Source organism: Leptodactylus fuscus, chromosome 5, assembly GCF_031893055.1.
Source record: "Leptodactylus fuscus isolate aLepFus1 chromosome 5, aLepFus1.hap2, whole genome shotgun sequence".
NCBI classification, from domain to species: domain Eukaryota; kingdom Metazoa; phylum Chordata; class Amphibia; order Anura; family Leptodactylidae; genus Leptodactylus; species Leptodactylus fuscus.
In genome coordinates, this window is record NC_134269.1 from 83,377,870 (window position 1) to 83,399,218 (window position 21,349).

General features: G+C 41.5%; 1 protein-coding gene across 1 annotated transcript in view; it reads right to left on the minus strand.

Annotated features, from left to right (window-relative positions):
• THSD4 (thrombospondin type 1 domain containing 4) overlaps window positions 1–21,349 on the minus strand; it is a 539,554-nt gene that overhangs the window by 242,765 nt on the left and 275,440 nt on the right. The window contains exon 7 of the mRNA XM_075273577.1: window positions 7,960–8,093. Within this exon, the coding sequence (XP_075129678.1) occupies window positions 7,960–8,093 (134 nt within the window). The remainder of the gene's footprint in view (window positions 1–7,959; window positions 8,094–21,349) is intronic.

The following is a 21,349-nucleotide window of genomic DNA, read 5'->3' on the forward strand; positions in this document are numbered from 1 at the left end:
AATATAATTTCAGATCAGATAATATCCACATGCTTATAGAGAACTGACTCAGTGTTATCTATGTGTTTACATAGAGAGAGAACAGACATGACTTTATCAGCAAACTGCAATTAGCTGAACTGATTGTCCTGCCATCAGAGCTGTAGATAACAGTGAGAGCAGTGAGTGACATCACTTGTCCTTTTTTATGTAGATTGTGAGCCCCATATAGGGATCACAATGTACATTTTTCTCTATCAGTATGTCTTAGTATGGGAGGAAGGGAGTATGGGAGGAAATCCATGTAAACACAGGGAGAACATACAAACTCCTGGCATGATTCAAACCTAGAACTCCAGCACTGCCAGGCTGCAGTGCTAACCAGTGAGCCACCGTGTTCCCCCATCACTTGTCCTATCACACAGGTCTGGCGCCATGGAAATGGTGTGTAAACAATGGGAGGAATAAGTTCATATAGCAGGCAAACAAAGCAGCATTTCTAAAGCAATATATGTAGGAAAAGTCTTCAAATTACATAAGCTACTAGTATAGATAGGATTCTTGAGATGGGAATACCCTTTTAAGGTATGAAAGAAAAAAATCCTGGCACTTACTTCTGCTCTTTCAATCTTTATTGACTGTTCACATCTGAATCTATATATAGAAAACATGTTTTGGCCCAATCCGGTCCTTTCTCAACTGATGACAGTTGAGAAAGGCTTGTGACAAGCCAAAAAGCCTCCTATGCACGTAGGCAATCACTTTAAGGCTGTATTCACACAGAGTAACGCCAGGCGTTTTTTGTGTGCTTTTTGCACATAGCGCCGCGTTAACACCGCGTATACGCCGCGTTAACGCCGGTCGACGCCACCGCAAAATAGCGCGGCGTTAACGCCACGTATACACGGCGTTAACGCGGCGCTATGTGCAAAAACCACACAAAAAACGCCTGGTGTTACTCTGTGTGAATACAGCCTAAGATCAGCAAGGGTCTGACTTTTAGGAACGCTGCAGATTAGCTTTTTCCTTGAATGCCCAATTTGCACAGCCTTGATCATTCACCATATTCTTACTGCACCACTGTACCATAGCCTTTAATTGGACACCATCACAGTACCAATAATTTCTGTTAGTAAAAGTAGAGTGAGCAGCGCCCAGCATATAAACAATGCTAAAAACTGCGCACTTCAGGAAACAACTGATTTGCAGGGATTCCAACAGTTGAACCCCTGCCAAATTTAAAATTGAAAGTCTATCTTAAGGATAATCGATCGTTTAAAAAGATGGATAACCACTTTAATTTCATTTAAAGGATTCATGTAGAGGAAAGAGCCCACGGCTTTCATTAACACTGTGGTTACTATTAAATATGATACTTATAAAATTTAAAAACCTTCTATGTCTGCTTAGATATGGCATATTAAATGCCTCGCCAAATCTGGCAGTGCACTGAATTCAGTGCACTTTCAATTTTGCAAGTATTGGTTCCAGAGATATTGGGGCGTTTGTTTCGAATACTGATATCCAAGGGGCAAGCCTCACAGCTCAACATCTACAATGGGTGATGAAGAACATTGAAGGGGCAGGGGAATGTTCCTCACTGGCCCGCTGAGTTGTGAGGCTTGCCCCTCTGACAGTGCAGTAATATCGTTAGGCAAAACTTTTGCACCGATATCTCTGGAACCAAGGCAGAAGTAATATTTTCTCAGTACATTAAAACAAATCATCTATACCACAGTTATGGCCTCTATGTACTGTACAGTATACCACAGAACTGGGAAGTTAAGTATCAGAAAACTGTTTAAACTAAGTCTTGTCTGCCCAGGGGGGTTAGATAAACCCTGATCTTGGCTAAACTGAATGTGCTGTGAAGTTGAGTGTAACGATTTTGGCTTCATCAGAGAACTGTGCATGTGTCTGGAGTACCAGATATCAGTCCAATAAGAACATCAGCCACATCCGTTTTTTTTTTTTGTTTGTTTGTTTGTTTGTTTTGTTTTTTTTTAAAGAAATAAAAATAACAAAAACATCCCCAGGGTGGATAGATTTAACTTAAGTAAATTTGGGGGTTTAGTATCCCAAAACCAGTTGACAGGTTCCCTTTAAATGCATGTGCTAAATACCATAGAATGACAGAAACCACTCTATATTATTCTACAGTATTATTATTATTATTATTATTATTATTATTATTATTAATGTTTCAGGTTTTATATCTTTACCAATGAAATTATTGTTTGGGGATTTAACCTAGGATACACTTCATATAGATAAACCTGTGCAAGTTCATTCTTTACTTTCTATAATATCAGGAGAAAGAAAAACAGAAAGTGCTACCAGAATAAAGCCAGACTAAAATAATACTTTAAAGTGTGACTGATGTTTCTTTGTTTTATAAATGAATAGTTCAGGGAATATAAGAAACTTTGTAATACATCTTATCAAAGAAAAGTGCTTCTATCTCCTGCCTGGTAAACTGCTCATTTCACTGAGAGATCTGTCTTTACTGTGAAGACTGGTACAGCTCAGAGACAGACCACATTACATAAAGATCTATGGGGAGGTGATGGAGGAAGGAGTCCTGTGAGTTAGAAATAAGCACAGACACATGCTGCTGCAAGAATCAGTACAATTTCTTTCTTTTTGTAGGACCATTTTATTGTAGTTTTTAGCTGGTCTCAGCAGGAATGAGAGGTATAGAGGTGTAGAAAGTGCTAAGGGGATATCGTCACGCCATAAGGAGAGAACCACCATTTAGGTGTGTGCTAGTGAGAGATATTTTACTGTAATCTGCTCCAGGGTGCCTGTTTCTCTCTGCCACTCACTCCTCCACCTCCTCTTATGAATTGCAGTCTGTCTTCAGTGAAGACGGATCTCTCACCAGAATGAATTGAGCAGTTTGTCAGGCAGGAGATAAGCTAAAAACAGTAGATAAAATCACTTTCTTCTAATAAGATATATTAGAAAGTGTCTTATAGTCGCCTGAACTATTCAGTTACAAAAAAGTCAAATGACATATAGTCTTTAAGAATTGCAACTTGGATACACTAACCAGGTGCACAATCTGGATATTAGACCAAAGAAGAATTGGGGAAAAGGGAAAAAAACAGACCACTCTCTGAACCTTATGCGAAAATCACTTTCCAAAGTTCCACCGCTGTGCTGAAATACCGGATGCACGGACCACAGGCACCAATGGCTTGGAGCAAGTTACACACGAAGAAGGAAAAAAACGTCCAGCAGTCACCGTATTCAGTAAAACTTAACTTTTAATTTACAAAATCATAGGGGCATGATTTTTGCTTGTGACGCCCCAATTTTTATTGCATTATGATTTTGTAAATTAAAAGTTAAGTTTTACTGAATATGGTGATTGCTGTACGATTTTTTTTTCCTTCTTTATGCACAATCTGTATATACTGTATGCACTGCAGCCTTACAGGATGTTGCATGGACATCACATTGTAAATACATATAAGACTCTCGTCACTTTGACATTTGCTTTCCACTCTGTCCTGTTGTGGTTGTCAGTGCTTATAACTATTCTTGTTGTAAAAAAGTAGAACCCCAACCCCCTGTTATAAGTTGGAATAAAGTATACCTCTGTAGAATGAACTGAGACTCACTTAAGTCTACAACTATGATCCCCAAGATCTAATGTCTATTTGTCAATTTTGTGGGTTTTATTGTGCAAACAGGGATAATTTATAATATTTTTTAAATATAATCTTAATAAGTCTTTAACAAACATTTAAAAGCTCTTTGACTATCAAGCACATAAAGTCAGACAGTGCTGTAATCTATCTTCCAGCACGTATAGATCCATGACAGATACTGCAACTAGCATGTTACAAAGTATGCTCAGCAGGATTTTAAGGAATAACAAATTAGATTCATAATAAAGGAAGTGGAGACGCGAACAACATGTCACAACATATTCATGCCCCCTTTTCTATATTTCCACTGTTTGTACAGGTAATCCAGATACCATATCATATAGGGAATTCCAGCAATTCCTCACTCAGCTGCAAACATAAGTCTTCAAATAAATGGCTGCGATGACTGACAACTCCCATAATGGCAAACTCATTACAGCAATGTAGATGTACAGAGAAGAGAAGGCCACAAGGTGGAAACGCGGAAATTAAAGAATGAGCCAGTGATTTTGTTAGTGTTCTTCTTTCAGAAAGTATAATGTTCTTATAGAAAAAACTTCCAGATGATTTTGATCATTGATATGACAGATGAAAGAGCATTTGAGTTAATAAACTTTTGATAAAAGAGCAGGAACCAAGAAATTGAATATATATTCACATATGTAGAAAGCCACAATGGTCATTTACAAAGTGTTCATAGAACTGTGGCTGTTTCTAAGTCAGATCTGACGTATTTATTTGTACACCAAAATACTCTGGAATGCTACATGTTATATAGTCAATGTTATAGTATCCTCATAGGGAGATATTAGCATACCTAAAAAGAGAACAAAATATGCACTTTGTGTTACTTTTCTATTTCTTAAGCACATTAGAATGGTTGTTATTGTATTGATTATATATTTTGGTATAAGGTTTACCAATTGGTTCTGCCTGCTAAAAAAAAAAAACTAACAACGTGCCTCTAGTGCCAATTATTGGACAGTAGCAACTCTATAAATACATATAGGACTTCCAAAAATGTCATGAGCCGAAGCAGAAGATCTCTTCCAAAAGGAAAAGACAACCATCCTTATGCACCTATACGGAAAACGCCAACGTTTCCGCAAGTATCATTGACATGCTGTGATTTTCAAAACCATGTCGTTTCAGCTTTTCAATTGCAATTCAATTTTTTTCTGCAATGTGTGGATTGGATTAGCCAGAATCCTATCCAGTTTGCAGGTAAAATACAACATTTTTTGCCACTGCATTTTTTGATGCAACATTTCCGCCGTGACAAAAATGCTGCATGTTTGCAACATGGGACCCAGCTTAAAATAATGTTTGTAATTAGAGATGAGCGAACACTAAAATGTTCGAGGTTCGAAATTCGATTCGAACAGCCGCTCACTGTTCGAGTGTTCGAATGGGTTTCGAACCCCATTATAGTCTATGGGGAACATAAACTCGTTAAGGGGGAAACCCAAATTCGTGTCTGGAGGGTCACCAAGTCCACTATGACACCCCAGGAAATGATACCAACACCCTGGAATGACACTGGGACAGCAGGGGAAGCATGTCTGGGGGCATAAAAGTCACTTTATTTCATGGAAATCCCTGTCAGTTTGCGATTTTCGCAAGCTAACTTTTCCCCATAGAAATGCATTGGCCAGTGCTGATTGGCCAGAGTACGGAACTCGACCAATCAGCGCTGGCTCTGCTGGAGGAGGCGGAGTCTAAGATAGCTCCACACCAGTCTCCATTCAGGTCCGACCTTAGACTCCGCCTCCTCCGGCAGAGCCAGCGCTGATTGGCCGAAGGCTGGCCAATGCATTCCTATGCGAATGCAGACTTAGCAGTGCTGAGTCAGTTTTGCTCAACTACACATCTGATGCACACTCGGCACTGCTACATCAGATGTAGCAATCTGATGTAGCAGAGCCGAGGGTGCACTAGAACCCCTGTGCAAACTCAGTTCACGCTAATAGAATGCATTGGCCAGCGCTGATTGGCCAATGCATTCTATTAGCCCGATGAAGTAGAGCTGAATGTGTGTGCTAAGCACACTCATTCAGCACTGCTTCATCACGCCAATACAATGCATTAGCCAGTGCTGATTGGCCAGAGTACGGAATTCGGCCAATCAGCGCTGGCTCTGCTGGAGGAGGCGGAGTCTAAGGTCGGACCTGAATGGAGACTGGTGTGGAGCGATCTTAGACTCCGCCTCCTCCAGCAGAGCCAGCGCTGATTGGCCGAATTCCGTACTCTGGCCAATCAGCGCTGGCCAATGCATTCTATTAGCTTGATGAAGCAGAGTGTGCACAAGGGTTCAAGCGCACCCTCGGCTCTGATGTAGCAGAGCTGAGGCTGCACAAGGGTTCAAGCGCACCCTCGGCTCTGATGTAGGAGAGCCGAGGGTGCACTTGAACCCTTGTGCACCCTCAGCTCTGCTACATCAGAGCCGAGGGTGCGCTTGAACCCTTGTGCACACTCTGCTTCATCAAGCTAATAGAATGCATTGGCCAGCGCTGATTGACCAATGTATTCTATTAGCCTGATGAAGTAGAGCTGAATGTGTGTGCTAAGCACACACATTCAGCTCTACTTCATCGGGCTAATAGAATGCATTGGCCAGCGCTGATTGGCCAGAGTACGGAACTCGACCAATCAGCGCTGGCTCTGCTGGAGGAGGCGGAGTCTAAGATCGCTTCACACCAGTCTCCATTCAGGTCCGACATTAGACTCCGCCTCCTCCAGCAGAGCCAGCGCTGATTGGCCAGAGTACGGAATTCGGCCAATCAGCACTGGCTAATGCATTGTATTGGCGTGATGAAGCAGTGCTGAATGTGTGTGCTTAGCACACACATTCAGCTCTACTTCATCGGGCTAATAGAATGCATTGGCCAATCAGCGCTGGCCAATGCATTCTATTAGCGTGAACTGAGTTTGCACAGGGGTTCTAGTGCACCCTCGGCTCTGCTACATCAGATTGCTACATCTGATGTAGCAGTGCCGAGTGTGCATCAGATGTGTAGTTGAGCAAAACTGACTCAGCACTGCTAAGTCTGCATTCGCATAGGAATGCATTGGCCAGCCTTCGGCCAATCAGCGCTGGCTCTGCCGGAGGAGGCGGAGTCTAAGGTCGGATCTGAATGGAGACTGGTGTGGAGCGATCTTAGACTCCGCCTCCTCCAGCAGAGCCAGCGCTGATTGGTCGAGTTCCGTACTCTGGCCAATCAGCGCTGGCCAATGCATTCTATTAGCCCGATGAAGTAGAGCTGAATGTGTGTGCTTAGCACACACATTCAGCTCTACTTCATCAGGCTAATAGAATACATTGGCCAATCAGCGCTGGCCAATGCATTCTATTAGCTTGATGAAGCAGAGTGTGCACAAGGGTTCAAGCGCACCCTCGGCTCTGATGTAGCAGAGCTGAGGGTGCACAAGGGTTCAAGTGCACCCTCGGCTCTCCTACATCAGAGCCGAGGGTGCGCTTGAACCCTTGTGCAGCCTCGGCTCTGCTACATCAGAGCCGAGGGTGCGCTTGAACCCTTGTGCACACTCTGCTTCATCAAGCTAATAGAATGCATTGGCCAGCACTGATTGGCCAGAGTACGGAATTCGGCCAATCAGCGCTGGCCAATGCATCCCTATGGGAAAAAGGTTATCTCACAAAAATCACAATTACACACCCGATAGAGCCCCAAAAAGTTATTTTTAATAACATTCCCCCCTAAATAAAGGTTATCCCTAGCTATCCCTGCCTGTACAGCTATCCCTGTCTCATAGTCACAAAGTTCACATTCTCATATGACCCGGATTTGAAATCCACTATTCGTCTAAAATGGAGGTCACCTGATTTCGGCAGCCAATGACTTTTTCCAATTTTTTTCAATGCCCCCGGTGTCGTAGTTCCTGTCCCACCTCCCCTGCGCTGTTATTGGTGCAAAAAAGGCGCCAGGGAAGGTGGGAGGGGAATCGAATTTTGGCGCACTTTACCACGTGGTGTTCGATTCGATTCGAACATGGCGAACACCCTGATATCCGATCGAACATGTGTTCGATAGAACACTGTTCGCTCATCTCTATTTGTAATCTTTAATAGTAAAAGAACATACAGAAACAGATACTGGCATTACATGCAGATGCATATACTCATGCCAGTAGCATACAGCAGGTCACAAATTAATAGGAATGGGAAATAACACCACATTGATGGATCTTTGGGTATATAACTAGAATATGACCCCCTCTCTGGTGGTAAGGTGAAACATAAAAGCAGCTCTGTCTTGTGCATTAGGCTATTTGCAAACAATTCACATAGATAGTCCTTTCCACTTACCTTGCACTGACCGGATACACAAACTGCTGTGCCATTGTGGTCACATGGTGTTCCATCTATGACCTTTTCAGCTTGTCTTACGTAGAACCTGTATCCCATGGCCCGGCATGTCAGCTCACACTTCAGAGTATTTCCTAGAAATTGAAATCTGATTATTTAACTGCAGAGAACAAACCTTTCTTATTACGTATTATAAATACCAGTGAAATACTGAAGAAGAGACTCTGATGGGATATTGTTAGGATATGTCCCCATTGTCAGACTGGCAACAATCAGACTGTTTAGACCCCACTAACTTCCCAAAAAAAAGTGGCAACCACACCAGAAAAGCCACTAGACCTGCGGTTGACTCAGCTTGACATTCTGTGGTGAACGCAAGGTCAGCCATAGACTTTAATGAACAAACATGTGGCTTTCTAAGAAATCTGGGCAAATCCAAAGAAAGAAAAGTGACCCAAAGCTTTCCTGGTGTGATTGTCACTTCATCTTAGAAAGGTTTTCTAGCATAGCCTAGCATTACGCCTTCTTCTATCCAAAGACAACCCTTTCATTTGTTACATGTTCCAATAATGGCAGTGATTGACCCTACTGCATATGCTTTCCAAATTCAGGATACATAACGAAATAAACAGTAACATTGCGGCATTTGTAATATCTACTGCAAAGTAGAGCCGTGGCTCATAGCAAACTATCTTCTAGCAGGTCACATTTTCAAGATCTCTATACACATGCAGTGTATATATATATATATATATATATATATATATATATATATATATATATACTTATTTATAGTACATCGAGGAGGTAGAAAGCTTCTATATATCTAGTCCTAAGGGCTAGTTCACACGGGGTCCGTGTGAATACATTCTGTCATGGCTTTCCGCTCCGGATTAGGCCCAAATGAATGGGCCTAGTCCGGAGGGTGGTATCATGAGGCGGACGCCGTGGCTGAATCAGCCGCTGAATCCGTCTGAAGGAAGGGCAGCTCGCTTCTTTTTTCCGCGAGCAGGAACAAACCGTTTGTGGAAAAAGAAAATGACCCTCTCCCATTGATTTCAATGGGAGGAGGCAAGATTTTGAAGCAGATTCTGCCCTGTGTGAACTAGCCCTAATAGTAGATACCCCAGGCTGAGATTATATTTGTGCTACACTGTAGCAAGCAACAGAAGAAAGGAGAAAGATTTGCACTGCTGAAGACTGGATACAGTGACTGAATACAATTATATTCACTTCTCAGCTGTGAGGACTGTTTGTAAGGCTAAGTTCACACTTGTGCCAGGTTCTCCGTCATTCAGGTCCACAAGGGGAAGTGAATGATGAAAAGCATGTCCACTAAAACAGCGGTTACCCATGGACACCCCACAGACTATAATGGGGTCTGCTGGTTTCCCTCTGTTTTTATGCTGAAACTGATGGAGTCTCCTTCAGACTCTGACACAGATGTAAAACTATCCTTTAGCATGAAATTTTTCATCCAGTTACAGCAAGTAGAGATCTTGACAATGGAGGTAAGTAAACAAAAAGCAAATTAGGAAGTTGCATCAGGAAAAACCAGGGGCATAACTTAAATGGGTATTCCTAACTCAAGGATCCCATCTATACTTCTATATAAAATCAGGAGTTTTCCTAAATACTTTGCTTTAGCAATTCTGCTTTGTTTGCCTGCTCTATTTCCACGGAACACGGCCTGTATCTGATAAGCGGGACAAATGACTTGAATCACTGCTCTCTAGGAGGGCTGAGTGTTCTCACTTATCCACAGCTCTGCCTGCAAGACAATCAGTTCAGCTAATTGCAGTTTAGTGATAAAGGCTGCAGGAACCCTGTCTTTTATCTCTCTATGTAAACACAAAAGCAACACTGAGTCAGTTCTCTGAAGGCATGGTAAGTGCTCTATACAATTCTATGTAATGTAATATACATTTACTGTGCATATTGCATTTTTATTACATTTCTAGTATTACATTCTCTCTCATGGTAAAGGTAAAGTCTAAATTGTGATACTTCATAGTTTTCTGATCAGTCAAAGCCACCTCCCCAGCTTGCAGGAATACAGGAAGAGAGAAGAAGATACAGAAGGCAAAGCTGCTAACATGGAGATGAAAAATCCCTTTAAGACTCATGGAGCCTGGTGCAAATGTTCACCTTGGACCCCCTTGTGCAATTTCTCCTCAGCAACTTTAATTTTACATTTTAGCAGCATTTACATTTCCCTTTCCCTTGTCTATCTATACCCAGACTAATGTGAAGACTTATTCACATGTTTGTGCACACAGACTTCCCACTGTTCAAAAAATACATGCATTTTTTTTTTTTTTACAATGCAGCTTTTCTGCAGCAATGTGTGGATAGGATTAGCCAGAATCTCATTCACTTTGCTGGTACTGTAAAATACAGTGTTTTTTTTTTCAGCTGTGTTTCCGCCTGCCAGAGCACTTGTTTCCACCTCTGGTCAACAAGTGGCATGACAAAATGCATGCTCTGACAGATACGGCCATGTCTTGGAAACACCAAAAGGTATATTCACTATGCCACTACAGTATATAAGTGGTTTGGAAGGGGTAAGCTCTGTTCAGAAGTTGTGGCCATGTTGAAGTTTTTGACAGAAATCTTCAAAATCATGACAAAACCACAATGTGTAAACATACCAGAGATCTTGTAGATGACCTAAAATAAAAGGTTGTGCGTGATGGCAAATCTGTTATACAATGAAGAGACAGGAAATAGATTGTTATACAGTAAATATTTTCCCCTGCTATATCTAGAAACTTGAGCAGACCTGAATGTATTCTACATCTGCATTCAGAAATTCCCATGCGTGAAACTTCCCCTTTAATTCTAATACCTCACTAGGGGTCACTTATTTGAATGCACAAATAATGAAGTTCAGATGAGCTAATTCATGTCTATACAGTACACTGATATCGTGTTGTCCGCCATCATCTGAAACGGGCTTGCTCGGCTATGAAAAGACTTGACGACTGATTTATTAGTATGTCAATCATAGCGAGTCCGGGGAAACATCAGGAACTGATTGTGATTGCTCTACTTATTAAACAAGTGGAGAAGATTCTCAGACACCGATGATTAAGATGTTTTGATGCAGTTCTAACTATTAAACGGCATCATTGTCAATGTGAAATCAGAAGACTATTATGTGTACACGCTGTGTTATGACTAGTAAAAGCGCCTGTGAAATTTAACCCCTAATTAACCCCAAAATGACGTATAGGTACATCATCTGCAGGGTGCACTTCCTGCAGAAACATTTACTTATACACTATGATTGTGCGGGCTGTGGCGATCACTGCAGGAGTCCGGCTCTGACTGACACTTGGAAAGTCACATCAACACTGGGGTTGAGGGTAAATAAATAAAATGGTTATTTAACCCCTAATTAACCCCAAAATGACGTATAGGTACATCATCTGCAGGGTGCACTTCCTACAGAAACATTTACTTATACATTGCTAGGATTGTGTGGGCTGTGGCGATCACTGCAGGAGTATGACTCTGACTGACACTAAATAAAATGACCATTTAACCCCTTACATACAATGAACAATTTTTTTTTTTTTTTTTTTTAATATAGATTGTGAGTCCCACATAGAGCACACAATGTACATTTTTTCCCTATCAGTATGTCTTTTTTGGAGTACGGGATGGAAATCCATGCAAACACAGGGAGAACATACAAACTCCTTGCAGATGTTTTTTTGCCCTTAGTGGGATTTGAACTAAGGACTCCAGCGCTGCAAGGCTGCAATGCTAATCACTGAGCCACCGTGTGGCCCCATATACAATGAACAATATTGATAGCAACATCTAATGGTCAGACAGAAGGCGTACCAACTTTCACTCAACTGACCTCAGCAACAGGATTTTCTAGTGCTGACAGGTTACTGTGCAGGAATTGTCTACGATTGCTTTTAGTCTATGGGGGCATTCACACGGACTAACGCGGCGCTAATTCTGGCATGATAACTCACGTAAGAATCAGCGCTGCAAAACAGAATCCCATTGACTTCAATGGGTTCCATATAACGCACGTAACACATTGAAATCAATGGGTTAAAAAGCTTCCCATTGATTTCAATGTGTTACATGCGTTAAACAGAACCCATTGAAGTCAATGAGATTCTGTTTTGCAGCGCTGATTCTGCCGCGAGTTATCTTGCCGTGTGAATGCCCCCTTATTATGGTATAATAAGCAACCAAAAATTGTATGTGCCTCAAAATGGTTCCATAAAATTGTATCCTGTAAAAAAACAGCCTCTTATACAGCTCTGTGAATGTAAAAATAATAAAGTTACAGCTAAGGCCCCACATTACACAAACGCGGCAGAAAAAAAAAACGCTGCATTTTACAGTATCAGCAAAGTGAATGAGATTTTTAGTAACTCATACATTCATTTTTTAAAAACACAGTATGTCACTCTTCATGTTTTCCTTATAGATTTGATAAGGGAAGAACAAAAACTTAGAGAAAGACTCAATGAAAGACACTGTGGGAAAAAAATGTCATGCATTTTTTTTTCCACAGCATTTTTTTTAACTTCGTTCTGCAAAGGCTAAAGTGGTTTTTCCATCTCAAGGATCAAATTTAGACTTGTATCTCTAAGCTAAATGAGATTTTTTCCCAATATACTGTTTTATCTACATTGCTATATATGTGCCCTCAGTGTTTACAGCTGGTTGTCTAGGTTACAAATAGAGATGAGCGAACACTGTTCGGATCAGCCGATCCGAACAGCACGCACCCATAGAAATGAATGGAAGCACCTGTGACGCGGACTTTGCCGGCGTCACAGGTGCTTCCATTCATTTCTATGGGTGCGTGCTGTTCGGATCGGCTGATCCGAACAGTGTTCGCTCATCTCTAGTTACAGACCATTTCTCTGGTTGTCTTGATGATTCAGTTCCTGCTCCCAGTCTTCCATTTCTCCCTCTGAATATTGCTTTCAGTTGCTGAGCCCTTATAAGTGCCTCAACAATACTTGATCACTGGCTTGTAAATCCAGACATTAGTTGTGCAGTTTATAAGCACAAGCATACTGCTGGACTGAGCTGAAAACCATGGAGTACAGTGCTCACAATTTTCAAAAACTAGAAAAATCCTTTGACGCTAGTGTATGGGTCACTACAAATAGATACCTAATATGTACCGTATAAGACGCACCTAGGTTTTAGATGAGGAAAATAGGGAAAACAAATTTTGAAGCAAAAACTGGTAAAATATTTAATATATGGGAGTTGTAGTTTTGCAACAGCTGCAAGGCCACATTGACAGGTGACCCTGCAGCTGTACGGGGACGCATAGAGTGTTTTTTTTTGCGGGGCCAGATGTACTTTTTAGTTATACCATTTTGGGGAATATCTATTTCTTAGATCACCTTGTATTGAAAAAAAAAACGGCGGTTTATGATATATGATTTTCTACTTTTATATATATATATTCTAGGGACAGGAGGTGATTTAGAACTTTTATTTATTTCATATTTTTATTATATAAGCTTTTTTTTTTATTATTTTACTATTTTATTCCCCCCCAACTGTATTGCCGTCTATGGGACATTCTGTATATTACTATTACGGCTTTTCATAGACCCAGCCGCAATACTAATATAGCAGTGACAGGCCTGGGAGCCTTCATTAGGCTCCCGGCTGTCACCCGAACAGGTCGGCTCCTGCGATATCGCCGCGCAGGAGCCGGCCTGCAACTTCACAGGTATGGGGCCGGTGGGGACCAGCCCCGGGGGAGAAGGGGCCACCGATACTGACCCGGCATCCGCTGTACTAGAGAGGCGGATGCCGGCGAGGGATAGACGCTGGCACAGGTGCCGGGGCCTGAGACATCGCTACGCTCCTCTGCCCTGCATGAAGCCAGCGGCGGGGGAACGGAGGAGCGAAATAGCATCGCCCCTGCCGGCTTCATGCAGGGCAGAGGAGCGCAGCGATGTCTCAGGCCCCGGCACCTGCATCTATCCCTTGCCGGCATCCGTCTCTCTAGTACAGCGGATGCCAGGCGCCACATTCAGACTATAAGACACACCCTTCTTTTCCCCCCAAATTTGAGGAAAAAAAAAAATACGAAAAATACGAAAAAATGCAAAAAAATACCGAAAAACACGGTAAATGTTTTTATTGTTTATTGAATTTTAATGAAATGCATTTATGAATTTATTTCATTTTTCTGTTCCATTGTGTTTAAAGATGATATCCTATTTGTTTCTATGTGCAGCCACCAAGTGGTTGTGTTGTGAATTTTGAGATTTCCACTACAACATTGTATATCTCGATATTATATTGGATTGGTTTCATGAAAAACTGGACTACTTATCCAGACTGGTGCTGACTTAAGAGTGGACTCGTGTAGAAGATGTACAGTCATGGTCAAAAGTTTTGAGAATGACACAAATCTTCTATTTTCACATGATCTGCTGCCCTCTGGTTTTTATGTGTGTTTGTCAGATGTTTTTATCACATACAGAAATATAATTGCTATCTTCTTTTTGTTGTTGTCCTGTTTTATTTTACTTTTCTCCCGTCTCCCTCCCCTTTGGTGTTTCCCTCTTCTTCTCTTTCCCGAGCTTCTGTCTTTCTTTGTTATCTATGTTTTACCGCGGTTCCTGTTATCTAAGCCTAAGCTTCATGTGTATAACCAATTTTCTGGTCTTACTTTATTTGATTATTTGTGTGGTGTCTTCACACCCAGTTTGCATTTTGTTGCATTGACCTTGTATGCAATACTTTAATGTTCGGAATTTTGCGGATTTTTCTTTTCTTTGTTACTGTTTTATATATTGAAAATTTCCCTTTCCTCAAAAAAAATCTAATTTAAAATAAATAAGAAATATAATTGCAATCATATTATGAGTAACCAAAGCTTATATTGACAGTTAGAATGAGTTAATGCAGCAAGTCAATATTTGCAGTGTTGACCCTTCTTCTTCAGGACCTCTGCAATTCTCCCTGGCATGCTCTCAATCAACTTCTGGACCAAATCCTGACTGATAGCAGTCCATTCTTGCACAATCAATGCTTGCATTTTGTCAGAATTTGTAGGTTTTTGTTTGTCCACCCGTCTCTTGATTGACCACAAGTTCTCAATGGGATTAAGATCTGGGGAGTTTTGTTCCCTGAGCCATTTAGTTATCACCTTTGCTTTATGGCAAGGTGCTCCATCATGCTGGAAAAGGCATTGTTGATCGCCAAACTGCTCTTGGACGGTTGGGAGAAGTTGATCTTGGAGGACATTCTGGTACCATTCTTTATTCATGGCTGTGTTTTTCGGCAAGACTGTGAGAGAGCCGATTCCCTTGGCTGAGAAGCAACCCCACACATGAATGGTTTCAGGATGCTTTACAGTTGGCATGAGACAAGACTGGTGGTAGCACTCACCTCGTCTTCTCCGAATAAGCTGTTTTCCAGATGTCCCAAACAATCGAAAAGGGGAGTCATCAGAGAAAATGACTTTACCCCAGTCCTCAGCAGTCCACTCCCTGTACCTTTTGCAGAATATCAGTCTGTCCCTGATGTTTTTTCTGGAGAGAAGTGGCTTCTTTGCTGCCCTCCTTGAGACCAAGCCTTGCTCCAAGAGTCTCCGCCTCACAGTGCGTGCAGATGCACTCACACCTGCCTGCTGCCATTCCTGAGCAAGCTCTGCACTGCTGGTAGCCCGATCCCGCAGCCGAAACACTTTTAAGAGATGTTCCTGGCGCTTGCTGGTCTTTCTTGGGCGCCCTGGAGCCTTTTTGCCAACAATGGAACCTCTCTCCTTGAAGTTCTTGATGATGCAATAGATTGTTGACTGAGGTGCAATCTTTCTAGCTGCGATCCTCTTCCCTGTTAGGCCATTTTTGTGCAGATAGAGATAACGATGGTTAACAGAAGAGAAACAATGATGCTAAGCACCAGCCTCCTTTTAAAGTGTCCAGTGGTGTCATTCTTACTTAATCATGACAGATTGATCTCCAGCTCTGTCCTCATCAACACCCACACCTGTGTTAATGGAGCAATCACTGAAACGATGTTAGCTGGTCCTTTTAAGGCAGGGCTGCAATGATGTTGAAATGTGTTTTGGGGGATAAAGTTCATTTTCTAGGCAAATATTGACTTTGCAAGTAATTGCTGTTAAGCTGATCACTCTTTATAACATTCTGGAGTATATGCAAATTGCCATGAGAAAAACTGAAGCAGTAGACTTTGTAAAAAATAATATTTGTATCATTCTCAAAACTTTTGGCCATGACTGTATATACACATAAATGATTTCTAACAAAGTATAGGAACTATATTTAACACTGGGTTGGCAAGTCAAATAATACAACCAAATGTCATGCGGGGAGACAAAAGTAAACCATTAAGAAAAGTAAATTCTCTTCAATATATTCATATGTATGTTTATATATAATGTTCAAACAGTTTATTTCATTTATAAAGATATATATCTTAGTGTAAAATGAACACAAACCCTAAATGTGTATTATCCAATCAGTATGTAAGGCTAGTAACGCACTTAAGCAATTTGGCCACTAGATGTCACTACTATACTTCTAACAGCAATCTTCTAACATTCCGATTGATACGACCCAGCAACATATTACTGAAGGTACAAGTGGTTGAGATTGGATGGATTTTTTTTTAGTTTGTACACTTATCTGTATTATTTTGTTATCCCTACTTACATAGTGTAATTTTTATAATAATTTCTATTATCACTGCAAATGAATGTACGGTCTTTAAATCTGACACTTGATAATAATGTGATATCTGGAAAATAAAATGGCCCTAAAATAGATTTTAAATTACATTGTAAGGGCAATGGATTCAGAAATGCAACAGAAAAAATGAGGAAAGTACATTAATTGATATAATAAGTAAGGCAGCGTTCACACTGCCGCTGCTGTCCGCCCTGGGGTGTCTGCTGAAAAAAAAAAATTGTTTCCAGGCGGAGAGGCTGAAAACAGTGTGAACGCCGCCTAAATGGGCAAAGAAAATGTTATGCCTAAGATTTCCCTCATGGGCTATGCGCTGCTGATGTCGAAAATAGGAGGTAGTCATGATAATGTGATTTAACTGTGTATAAAGAAAGGTAACGCTTGATTCCCACTAGCGTTGGCCTATCCATTGTTCTCGTGTGTCGGAGGGCCAGAATAACGTACAGGTGGAGCTCTGTAATAGCTTAAGAGCTTTACCAATCACATTGACTATAATGGGGTCTGTAGTTTTAAAACAGAAACCAGCGATCCACCAATTTGAGACATTCATTATGACAGTCTTCAATGGAGACTCGCTGCAGATGTGAACTAAGTCTTATTGCAAAGATATTAAAGGAGCATTCAGTTTTCAGCAAATAAGGCTTCTTTCTTTTTATAGCCCATATTATGGACACTATACCCAGCCATCCCATAGTTCAGCAAAGCTAAAGTTAGTGCACCATAACTTTACAATGTTCTTTCTTCCTCACAGATTTAAAGATCTCTGCTTGCAGTCAGTCAATACAAAACCTTTCATTGTTTACTGCTGAAGGAAATCTTCATCATGTGACGGGCACACAGAAGTGCAAAACTCTGTAATAGTGTCATGGGTACTGCACATGTGCTTGTCACATGGACATGGAATCACTAAGTAAACGATAGGTCACTGACTATTATTTCTCCCATACAACAACACTTAGTAGTACTGCAGTAATTCAGTAATGTGAACAAATGGCGCTGCACTACCTGTTCTTTCTTGCCAGTTCTACAGATCAAATACAGTTAAAAGTCTGGCTTTGAAGCAATAGCCTAATGGCACCACTGACTATCTACATGACATATCTGCCAACCGTCCCGGATTCTGTGGGACAGTCCCGGATTCCAGGTCGTGTCTCATGGTTCCAGTCAGCAGGAAGTGTGTTTCGGATTCAACTCATCTGTGTCTGGAGAGGACACGGATGAGTTGATTACAGTGGTGAAGCAGGAGCAGAGCGGACAGCCCCTACCACACCCTGCATGCTCGGTGTGACTAGATAGGAGTTGCTTTGGGTATGTATGATGTCACAGGTATGGGCAGAGCCTCTCCCAGGAGGGCAGGGTGTCTTGTATCACAGCTCTGTGCTATACAGAGGAAGCAGGCACCAAGCAAGTGAAGATGGAGTACAGAAAGCAGTTAGGACTGGATGATGGAAGGGGATTGTTTTATATGGTACTGCATGTTGGAACAGGCTGAGGGAGTGATGTATTTACATGGGACTGCATGTTGAGGAGTTGAAGAAAGAGTGATGTTTTACATGGGACTGTATCCTGGAGGGTCTTGGGGATTGGACTGATGTTTAGGGTGGGATAGAAGTACCTGGAGTGCTGCTGGCATCTAAAGGAGGGCAGGGATCATTGAGGTGCTTCTGACATCTAAAGAGGGGGCAGGGGTCTTTGTGGTGCTGCTGGCATCTGAGGAGGACAGGGTTCCTTGGGGTGCTGCTGGCATCTGAGGGGGAAGCAGAGGTCCTTGGGGCGTTGCTGGCAAAAATGGAGAAGGTCCAAACGTCCTTGGTGTGCTTCTGTCATCTAATGGGGGGGGGTGTCATTCTGTCATCTAAAGGGGTCCAGCAGTCATATAGGTGCTTCTGGCATATATTGGAGCAGGGGTCCTTGGAGTGCTAAGGGGATGCTGCTGGCATGCATAGGGTCAAGGGATCTTAAGGTGCTTCTGGCATCTAAAAAGTAGAGGCAGTGGTCCTTAGGGTGCTGCTGGCATCTAAAGGGGTGTCCTTCTGGCATATAAAGGGGGGCAGTGATCCTTTATGTGCTTCTGGCATGTAAAGGGGGACAGGGATCTTTGGGGTGCTGTTGGCATCTAAGAGGGATACTGCGGGCATGAATATGGGGTAGAGATCCTTGAGGTGTTGCTGGCATCTAAAGGGTGTGGGTGGGTGATGTCACAGTATACATAGACATCTTCTTATGTGTGCATTATCCTTGTACTATAATATCACTTTATCACAATAGGATATAGTTGGGCCCTGATGCAGAATGTGAATTAGGACTCCAAATCTTCCTGTGACATGTCTGGGGTTTATGTAGTGTACTTTATAATACAATGGGAACTAGGCAGACAGTACAGAACAAGCCTACATGAAGTAATACAATGTGCATAAATATTTTTCATGCATTTCTGTCTGATGAGCAATCAGTTTTTGGAAAATCTTGGCAGACAATACGCCTTCTACTAGTCAATTCGGTATGCTGTAAACTTTCAGTGTTCTATTAGAATGACCTTTGATCTGCCTATTACTAAGATGTAGAATGGATAGTTTTCAGTTTATTCAAGTATACTGATCATTTTTTCCAAGAATAAATAATGTAATGTTCCAGTCAGAAGTGATGGCATTTCCAAAATTATATACTGTACATATATGAGAATACATAGTAAGGCAGGGGAGAGGCACAGAAATGTGGACTATGCGTGTGAACTTACTGATATACTGTACTGTATCTGAGCACCAGTTCTATGAAAAGCTGGAAATTGTGTTGTTTAAAATCCTAAACTTTGTGTCTGTGGTCCTTTATATTTGAGCCCCCTGCATAAATGTAAGGGGAGACCATAACAGTGATGGATGGTTGAACCAATGACATGAATGTCAAAGGTGACACGCCATTGACACACATTGTCCGAACCAAGTACTGGGCGCACCATTCATGAGGTGACTTGAAGCAATGGCACGTAATGGAATAAACTGAGGGGGTGGCATTTTTTTTTTAAGCTTTTATTTTTTTTAATCGGCAGCTACTTATTGTGTTATTTCAGCTAGTGCTTTATGGAAACTATGGCTTTCACTTTGGGGACTGAACAGTATTTGAAGATAAAACATATATATATATATATATATATATATATATATATATATATATATATATATATATATATATATATATCAAACCTTTATTTTATTTTATTTTCCATTAAAGATGTCCAGGATGTAGGATTTTATGTGCTATCCTTATGATGAGCCATAAATATCTGAGAGGTGGCAGCACCGACAACCGGTCCCCACACTGATCAGCTGTATAAGCTACTTTCATTCTTGTGCTATAAACAAACAGGGCTGGAAGCAGATTGACCTGTTACCTAAATAATGGTCAGGTACTGGTTGTAATGTATAGTGAATCTTGAACCTACTAGATCAGTGGTCTCCAACCTTTTTCTATCAAGGACCACTTACATGTAGGTGAATTTTCCCATGGCCTGGAAGAGCGAGGCTTCGGGGGCAGGGTTTTGGCTGAGGGGATTGCTACTATTATGGTTACTATAACTATAACAGTCCCTCACAAACAAGTAATATTATTAACTGGGAACGCTATTACTATAATAGTGCCCCATTACCTGCCCGGTACTTTAGTCTATTCCTGAAGGTGCTGTCCCCTGGATGTGTATTCCCCTGGATTTCATCCTTTAAATCTCATATGGGGAACTGGTCTTTGCTTATGGGGACCACCAGGTCACTACCTTTAGGAATAGTCCTGTTGTAGGTGAGAGCTGATCCAAAGCCAGAGGGATACCAGTGTAAAGCACTAAAGGGTCAGGCAAAAGTGTGGTTAAGTCTGGTCTGAAAGTCATCTGCAGGCAGCAGACGTGCAGGGTAGTGGGAAGCCAAAAAATCATACACGGAGTAACAACAGATCAGTAAAAGCAGCAGAGTCAGAAAACAAGCTCAGGTCAAAAATCAGAAGATCAAGCAGGAATATGCACAAAACCTTCACAGGAATTGGATAAGTAAGAACCTATATTGCTCAGGATTAGTACAGACAGTTGATCAGGTGTACATAGTTAGGTATTAGATGCCACTGGCTGGGCAGGGCTCAACGGCGTGATTAATTCTACATGTTGCAAGGAAGCAGAGGCACATCTACAGTATATCTGATAAAAGAAATAGTATGCCGGTGAGCAAAGAGTTAGTTCCCATTGGCTTCAAAGGAAGTTGAGCTGAAGCACCAATGTTCAGCCACTATACAGGGCATGGAGTCAACTAAGTCAGGCCCAGTGTGTGTACTATACAGGGCACCAATCAGATATTTAAGACCTATACTAAGGATAGACCATAGAATCCTGGACAGACCCTTCAAATCCATATGAAACTGCACAGTAAACCCATATTGATTTCCTATTGACAACCTACAGATGGATGTGACTAGGTCCCTTTCTGACTGCCAAGTTCAGACCTTTGGCCCTGTGACATCCAATGACTTTCAGTATCCAGATTAAAACTTTTTTCATTAGTGGACCCACAACTGACACAGTACCTACTACACTAGCAGTTAGAATATTGGCACTAAGCATGCATTCTTCTCTTTATATTAAAGGGGTTGGCCACTTTCAGACCAATATTGAGAAACAAATGTTATTGTTT